The sequence below is a fragment of the Rhineura floridana genome, chromosome 7 (assembly GCF_030035675.1).
Source record: "Rhineura floridana isolate rRhiFlo1 chromosome 7, rRhiFlo1.hap2, whole genome shotgun sequence".
Taxonomy (NCBI): Eukaryota; Metazoa; Chordata; class Lepidosauria; order Squamata; family Rhineuridae; genus Rhineura; species Rhineura floridana.
Genome location: NC_084486.1, coordinates 85,672,194 through 85,680,948, shown reverse-complemented (window position 1 = coordinate 85,680,948; position 8,755 = coordinate 85,672,194). Strand labels below are relative to the sequence as shown.

At 47.7% G+C, this 8,755-nt stretch overlaps 1 protein-coding gene across 1 annotated transcript; it reads left to right on the top strand.

The window, feature by feature from the left end:
• Positions 1-3,781: 3,781 nt before the first annotated feature.
• On the top strand, positions 3,782-5,509 carry LBX1 (ladybird homeobox 1). Its single transcript, XM_061634398.1, has 2 exons — positions 3,782-4,106; positions 5,025-5,509. The coding sequence occupies exons 1-2, from the start codon at positions 3,782-3,784 to the stop codon at positions 5,507-5,509; spliced, it is 810 nt and encodes a 269-aa protein (XP_061490382.1).
• Positions 5,510-8,755: the final 3,246 nt, after the last annotated feature.

Below are 8,755 nucleotides of genomic sequence, written 5' to 3'. Positions count from 1 at the left end.
AGAGGGACACACACGCCTGGACCGACATTTCATGGGTCTACTTCATCAGAAGCCCCAGCAATGTTGTCTCGGTTTACAGAAGAGCACCTGATCCCGAGACATCCTATCCAAGCGCTCAGGCCGATCAAATCTCGGCCGACATCTCTGGATCGGCTCCCAGATGCCCAATGAACCTCCACCTCAAAGCACGCTTGCTCCAAAGGAGACCACCATCGATTTCAACGGGCTCTTCTCTCTCTCTCATGATTGAGACTCCGACCATTTATCAAAGCAGGAAGCCAAAAGAAAGGAAACAACCCCTCTCGGCGAAGCCAAGAAAGGAGCCTAACGATTTAGATCCAGGGTGATTTCTCCCCTCCCCTAATCTCCTCGCAGTATTTGATATGATGAATAACCCAATATAGGCCTTTAAAAATAGGTCACTGCATAAAGAGACTCCCAGAGAGCAATAAAAGGCGGGGGGACGAGGGCGCTTTAAGGAGAGGAGCCCTTTGACTTGCTCTGTATTTGTTGTTTGGCAGCGAGCATCAGCACAAACATCAGAGGACAAACAAACCGCACCTCCGAATGAGAGTAGTGAGGGGGGGAGGAGAGGCGAGTCAGTTCCCCTGTGGTAGGAAAGACCCGATTGCTCAGGTTTGGAGGTGGGTAAAAGTATTGAATCCCCCTGGTCCATACCCTTTCTCTGGCCGTATGGAGGGGTAATCATCCAATCGCTGGGCCACGGCTCTCAGACTGGACTCTGCATTACTTAAGCCGGAATAACCGCAACGCCATATTTTGTACCCAGAGTCACTGACACAAACCCCCATCTCATCCACAATCAGGAACGGACCAGATGGAAAACTTTTTTCGTTTTCAACACTTTTTAATCACTCTGCGAATTCGACCGCGGGTTTAAACGGTGTTGAGAATTGGATTTCACAGCAAATGCGGGCTTTTCTTTTCTCCCTCCCCCCTTTTTTTTGTTCAGCTTCTTTGTTCCCCCTGGAAAGATTCCATGTTTTATAGGACCAGTTAAATATTTGCTGTCGATGCTGAATACAGAGCTGGCCAGTACAGCACTCCTCTTCATAAGAGCGGCGGCGTGAAAATATTGTGCCGGTGATTTTGCTCGTGTTTGTAAGAGGAGGTGTTGGAGAGATTTACTGAATTTTAGCTTTACAAACATGAAGTTTCAGGGACAGATAATAAATAAGAGGGGAAGGGATCGGGGAACTGTATATTTCCTCTCACTAGAGCATAGAAGTAAAATTTGCCCGGGAGAAGGCAGTGGGAGGGGAGGAGGGAGACGGTGATTCCAGGTAATTGCGGAAGGGCTCACAAGAGCTGTTAATGCTGAAAATGTAGACGGGAGAGTCACGTTCCTAATTCGCTGGTCCTCTATTCCACATCACCATCAACAACACTTGACTTAACCGAGGCGAGAACCCGTCTGGCTACTGATTTCAAAGGAGGCCGGTAGGAGGGAGGGTTCAAAATCCTCGTTTCTGTAACTGATTTCGACCGAAATTACTGGAGGCTCCTGTGTTGATAAACAAAGGGCCTTAAAAAGGACGCATCTCTCCCACTCCCTCCGTTCACTCGTTTTCCTATCTTGAAAAGGCTTGTCCGCCTTGCAGATCTAAGAAAGGGCGTGTAGATGTTACAAGACCGGGTGCTGAAGAATATAGTGATCATAACATGAAACGTGACGCTGTAATATGTTCATGGCATGCCAAAGCAAGAACCAAAATGGTTTCTTTCTCCTCTACCACCACCCCCGTACAAAAAAAAAAAAGTCCCCAACGACAACCCTCTCCCGTCCCTCTAGATTCTGGGCGACCCTCCGCTCTGCTCCAGTCACTCAGGAAGCCTTTCAGAAAAACAGAAATGTCTCAACCTCGCTGGTCTCCAAGCCCTCCGCCACCAAAGAACAGCTTTTCTGTTAAGCTTTTGAGTGAAACCATTAGAGAGAGAGAGAGAGAGAGAGAGAGAGAGAGAAGGGGGGCAGGAAAAGAAAGAGACGTTGGGGGAAGCCTTCTTGTCAAAATCATCTGGAGTTTTTAAGGGAAGTGAAATATGTCCCTTTCGTTCTTTGGTGGCCCTTTGCGCTTGAATTATAGCAGAGAAGGATTTAGCTAGCTATAGGGGGACTGTGCGTTCTCGTTCGCTCTCCCTCTGCTGTCCTCTAGGTATTATCAGCGATGATATATTTTGCTAACGCTCATGCCCAGCTCTACGAACGCACCACCTTGTCTGACATGTAGAAAATTGCATAATGATAATAATAATAATAATAATAATAATAATAATAAATTACACATTACTAAACTAGTCGCAGTAGGAGCTGTTATACTAATCTAACAGGCAGGAGGTGGCCATGTTACTTGGATCAAGGTGCAGATTCCTACACCAATACATCAAACAATATGTCAATATTTTTACAAATTATTTAAAAAACAGATATAAATTGTTATAGAATTAGTCCAATAGCTTACACAAACACACACGCGCCTCCCGTCCCCCTGTGGATAAATAGATAAGACACAATAATTATTCCTTCCAACGCGAGTCTTCAAAAATTACAAGGCACTACAAAAAGTTTTATTTCATAGCTGTTGGCAGTTTGCTAACCACGCGTGTGTTTTAAAAAATCACGCCAACCAAGTGCCGAACTGAAGGTTCGGTATAGTAACTTCGAAAAATAAAGTGCATATGTTTTGGAAAAAGGAAAGGAGAGTGAGAAAACATAAAGAAAATATTAGAATAAGTTTTTCAATGAAAGATTTCCCTTACCTGGTGATACGTTCATTCCTTCTACCTCTGGTTAGAAAGAATATTTTAAAAAGAAAAAGAAAGAAAAAGATTAATAATCATCATAATCAAAGACGGGAGGGGGGAATCTGGAAAAGAAATATTGATGGGATTCTGGAGGGTTATTTAATTTTTCCTCCAACCACACTGTATTATCCTGATGCAATAAAGCCTGGCTGTAATGTAATTTTAAAATATATACGTCCAAGCAAATAGTGGGGACAGAATATGACAAGTGTATTTCGACATTATAATTCAAGTGGGCTCCACCTACCATCCGCCTCCCAATTAATGGCCTAACCAAGTTGCGAGAGCCTGCATTGGCCAGACTTGAGAGGGAGCGAGAAAGAGACAGGCAGAGGAGAGGGGGCGAAAAGTGTCACTGAGGCGAAGGGATCGCCTCCCAATCAACAATCACTTGTTAGCAAGAGTCAATTACCTCGCCGCTGCCTCTCGCCGTCTTGTTTCTCCCCCCAGCCCGAGGAAGAGGCTCAGGCGCCTCTTGCTCTCTCCTCGCCCAGGAGAAGCCCCCCACCCCTTTATCTTGCTGGGGGAAGAGGGAGAGGTGAACGAGAGATCTGGGACGATTGGGGGGGGTCTATCCTAAAATAGCGGCCGGGAGGAGAAGAGAGCGCGAGAGAAATCAAGTGGGACGGCAGCGCCTCGGCCGCCACTTTCCCAGGCAGGACTGCAGACCCTTTGCCGTCCAAGGACGGCTTCCCGCCGCCTTCCTTTGCCCCGTCACCGCCCTCTCTTTTCTCCAGGGCCAGCAGACCTGCCTCCTGGTGGATCTGAGGATCGGAAGTTTGGCTTTTCTTTTTGCCTTTGCTTCTCTTTTCGTTTCTTCCCGTTCCCCCCTCCCCCCCGCGCGCCTCCTTTTCGGCGTTCTGCGTTGGCGGTTGCAGAAAAGAGAGGGAGGTCATTCGAGGCAAAGAGCGAGCGAGCGAGGGAAGGGAAAGGGGGTGCTGCGGTGGGCAAGCCGAGCATGACTTCCAAAGACGACGGCAAAGCTGCCTCGGCGGAAGAGCGCCGGAGAAGCCCGCTGGACCATTTGCCTCCGCCGGCCAACTCCAATAAGCCTTTGACGCCCTTCAGCATCGAGGACATCCTCAACAAGCCCTCGGTGAGGAGAAGTTACACCATCTGCGGGACTGCCCACCTGCTCTCGGCCGCCGAGAAGCACCCTCCGGCTGCCCTGCCCCTTTCCAGTCGGGCGCTGCTCTCCCAAACCTCGCCACTCTGCGCCCTCGAGGAGCTGGCCAGTAAGACCTTCAAGGGGCTGGAAGTCAGCGTCCTGCAAGCGGCAGAAGGTAAGACCCGCAGCTCTGGTGCTTGGCTCACTGGCCTGTTGGCCACCTTCTCCTCCCTCCCTCCCTCCCTCCCTCCCTCCCTCCCTCCTTCCTTCCTTCCTTCCTTCCTTCCTTCCTTCCTTCCTTCCTTCCTTCCTTCCTGCCTTCTGGCTGCTGGTGAGTGTGGCTGGGCGTGAGGGAAAGAGATGGTTCCGTTTGCGGCGAGCATCAGCTGAGAACTTCACCGGCCTGCTTGTGGAAAGGGGGATGGAGGGACGGCGGGTTCTGGGGGAGGACCACGGATGAAGTCCTCAGTAGAGAGGAAAACAAGAAAGAGTAGAGCCATCTCTGGCCATGCCAGCCAAGCCGGGCCATTTTAGAGGAATGTTGGCAGATGCCACCAACGTTCTGCCATTTCTTCTCGTACTGCCAACCTTTCCCCTCCTTCCCACGAACTAGGTATTTATAGGTTAAGCAACCCACGCGTGGTATCTGTGCGACCGTTGCAACCTTGTTGGGGCATCCAGCCTGTTTCCGCCCCACCCGAAATGTATCTGAATTTTCTCCAGCCTTAATAAAGTCCGGGTGGTCTTTATTAAGATGCTTTTGGGAGACATTGGGCATCTAGAGGCCTACTTTCCTTAAAGAGTCTTCCTCTCTGTATCCGAATTGGTGTGCACTGCTGCCCACATCGCTGTTTTGTTTTGTGTTCAACCCTCTTCCTCCAAGGGAACGCGAGAACAGAGAGAAGAGGGGGGTGGCAAGCGGGCCTGCTGGCGTTTTGGGGGCTCCGGATGCCTTACGCTCGCTTGGCGACTGTTACCTCACTTAGCTTGGGGAGGGACAGGGAAGGGTAGGTGGGCTCCGTGCAGTGTCGGCGTCCGCCGAGTGTGTGTGTGAGAGAGAGAGACTGAAAAGAATTATTCTGCCTATTTGCAGGAAGGGATGGGATGACTATATTTGGCCAGAGACAGACCCCCAAGAAAAGGAGGAAGTCTAGAACAGCCTTTACAAACCACCAGATCTACGAACTGGAAAAGCGTTTTTTGTACCAGAAATATTTGTCCCCCGCGGACCGAGACCAGATAGCCCAGCAGCTGGGCTTGACCAATGCCCAGGTGATAACGTGGTTCCAGAATCGCAGGGCCAAGCTCAAGCGGGACCTGGAAGAGATGAAAGCAGACGTGGAGTCTGCCAAGAAACTGGGACCCAGCAGCCAGGTGGACATTGTAGCCATTGCCGAGCTGGAACCGACCCCCGAGGGGAGAGCCAAGTCCCGCTCCCTTTCGCCCGCCCTCCCCAAACATGGACTGGAAGGCAACGGCCACCTCCAGCTCTCCCCGGCCTCTCCTCTCACGGACCAGCCGGGCAGCAGCAAGGACTGCTCGGAAGACGAAGACGTGGAAATTGACGTCGATGACTGAGTGGAGGCGGCGGCGGGGGGGACTGTTTCCTCTTCCTCCTCCCCCCTCTCGCCCGCCCTTCTTTTGCCCCGCCAGCGAAAACAAACGAAGAAACGGGCAAATCGCTTCCCCCCTTGGCCTCCTCCTCCTCGCGCTCCCTTCCACCCCCACGCAAGGAGAGAAACGGTCCCCTCCCGCGCCGCCTCCTCCTCCTCACCCGAAAAAAGAAGAAAACAAAAACAAATCAGCACGCCAGACTTTAGGGGGAACTGGAGCTCAGCTTCCTTGGCAACTCAAGAAAGGCAGTTTCTTGTCAACAAAAGCAATAAGCAATATAAAAGAATCAAGATGATGATGATGATAGTAGGAATCAATATCCCAACGGCTGTCAAACCAGGTAGCTATCATTTTTGGAACGGTGCAATTATGGATAGCTTCTGTATAAATATTTAAGCACATCTATTGGGTACTTTCGGTTTTTTGGTTTTTTTAGGGTTTGACTATTTTTTTAAAAAAATGACCTTTTTTTGCTTAACTCACAACATTGGAATAAATGCCACCTCTTTGATGCTTTGTTAGACAGTTGTTTTGAAAAGTTTATAAAATTCACTTTATGTGAGCTTTAAGTTAACCTGTGGTTCCCTTTTCCTTGCATGCTCTATGCACGATTCTTTTCTTCCCCTCCCTTCTTTCTTTGTGTTTTTGTTTAGTTGTTTCATTCTCTTGTTTCATTTTTCTGAGATACCCTGAGGCTATGGGCTCTCTCTCAAGTTCAAATATATCCTTTCTCTCCCCCCCCCATCTCCAGCTCCTAGGATTTGGTCTCCAATGAGATTTCTGCCTCGTTTTACCAATTAAAAACTATTTTTACCATTTACTGCTATTGTTGTGCTTTTATTAAAGGAAAAGGAAAAGAAAGCTACCTTTCGTATTTTTATATGAAGGTAGTTTTAAGAAAAGAATCTAGACTTATTTTTTACTCTTTTTTAGAATTGTTTTGCATGCTACCGAAATAACACTACTAATACTGCTGCTCAAAATAACAACAACAATAAACAGACGCGGCCGTCAACAGATGGAAAGATTATAAATACAAATGTACAGGTTTGAAATGTTTTTCTTTGATCTGTAAAAATTTCTAAAGGCCTGCTTATTTAAGTTATGACAGGGACAATGTTGCTCTATATCTTGTCTCTTAGAGTTGTACAGACGAGTCTTTTTCCGACACAATAAAACCTTTACAATTTTAATATATACTTTTTAAGGTTTTCTTTGGGAAAGAGAGTCTTTAGATATCCCGTTTGTCCCTGGTTACAAAATTTGTTCCTTTCAACACTTGAGGAGTGGTACCAATGAGTTTCAAGCATGTGGGTTACATCAAGTTACCAGCGTTCTGCGGCGGCTGAATTGTCAGCAGGAAATGTGCATTTCAAACAAACTATACGTAGAAATCGACTTAGAGCCAAAACTGTCGTTTGTGCGGGTTGCATCCTAAAGTAATATTTGCCTTCAGGTTGGTGGGAGGGGGGTGAGTCACCACGTCCAAGTGGATACAAAAAATAATGATTTATTAAATAGAATTCGTGAGCATCTCTGCATACACACAGATGCTTTCATTCGAGAGTATTGTTTATAGAGGACACGGTCATGCCGCAGTCTATCCGTGTTTCAAATATATGGTATTTCGTAAGTGGCACACACATGTACATACACGAATCCCTCCCTCAGTTTGCATTTAACCATATTTTGAAAAATAACCATAACTGAGAACCATCCCTGAATCATAGCGGAACCGTCTAGTGTTAATAAAGACAACTAAAGAAAAACGTTAGAACGGCGGTGGGGGTGTTGGAGCACAGAGAAGACATTAAAAGGTGATTTATTTTTTCCCGTAGGGCTGCATAAAACCAAAAACCTTCAGGTGAATATTACTTTTTTAATTATCGCCTATCTACCAAATACTACTTTAATTTACAGCTCCTCTCTATATCTTTATCCCCTTCCCCAAAATAGCGCGCCTTCGCTTTTTAACCCACCAACGTGCGTTTCCCTGTTCTTAGTAAAATTTATGTGAGAAACACAAATCTGGTGTACATCGTGGCCAAGTTAAAGGGGAGGGGGAGAGAGAAAGAACTGGGTTCCAGCTCAGAGAGGGGGGACAGCGAGACTTGGAGGGGGGAGACGAGCGGTTTTGGGGGGGCAGGTTCTCTGAGGCGAAATCAATCTTTCGCCTCTTTGAAAATAGATGGCGTTGTAATTTTTAGCGTAAAGCATGAAAACTGGGGACAAATGAGGCCTCTTCTGTGAAGTGACAAGCGACAATGGAGCATGCTCTGCCTCCTGCGGCTCGCCATGCTGAAACAAGCGTGCGCCGCCGTCGCCAAAAGGACGAAACCGCGTGGAGACCATATGGTTTTTGAATTTTCCTCACAATTTCCAGACAATTTGATGGATTAGGTTAACCCTAACCCTTCCACTGTTTAACTCCACAATAATGGGAGTGAAGCTCTCTTTCCTCCCTCCGCCCCCCTTTCCTCACCCCCCCTCCTGCACTGGGGCATCTGTGCCTTTAGATGGGCGCCCATTCTTCTCCTTGCTCTCTTGGCATTTGGAACAAGTCTATGAATTACAATGAAAGGCACTTTCTTTAGTTTTATTTGGGAGAGGACTTGTCTCTCGCTCCCCCTTCTTTCCTTTTCAAGGGGACGAGGGGTCTGTTTGCAATGGATTTGTTTGACTTCTGTCCAGATATCACGCAAAGCTTTCAATCTTGTCCTTAAGTGTTTTTATGCTAAGCAGGCAAATCGTAAAGGCTGAGAAACTGTGACATTTATGTGAAGATCTAGTTAAAGGGCTTTATTTGTTTTCTTTATTTGCTCTTACCCTTCCCTCCCCCTCCAGATTCTCTTTCTCTTCTCCCCTCTCCCCCCCACCCCAAGCCTTTATTCTTTTGTCTTCCAAAGGATTTAATGAGGCTGCACAAACGCTACAATTCAGTGTGAGCAAGAAATGTGTTTTTGTTTTGTTTTCAGAGGGAGGGAGATTGGGGTACGGGGAGCGGGGGGAGGATAGCGCCGAAGTTCATTCGGACTTGTGAGCTATTGACGCCCGTGTGCAAACACAAGAGATGGATGGAGCCAGGAGTACCACACAAGTTTGCCACACGTGGCTTACAAGCAGAGCGCCTCTCCTGCCGCCTGCTTAGGTTGTGCAGCATGTGAATTTGGCCGGGACAGAAGGACTGGGGCAATACTGCCTGCAGACCGT

Excerpts from the sequence above, each read along its gene's own strand:
- LBX1 (XM_061634398.1), top strand. The coding sequence starts at position 3,782 with ATGACTTCCAAAGACGACGGCAAAGCTGCCTCGGCGGAAGAGCGCCGG. Across the intron at positions 4,107-5,024 it reads CGTCCTGCAAGCGGCAGAAG|GAAGGGATGGGATGACTATA; the intron begins GTAAGACCCGCA and ends GCCTATTTGCAG.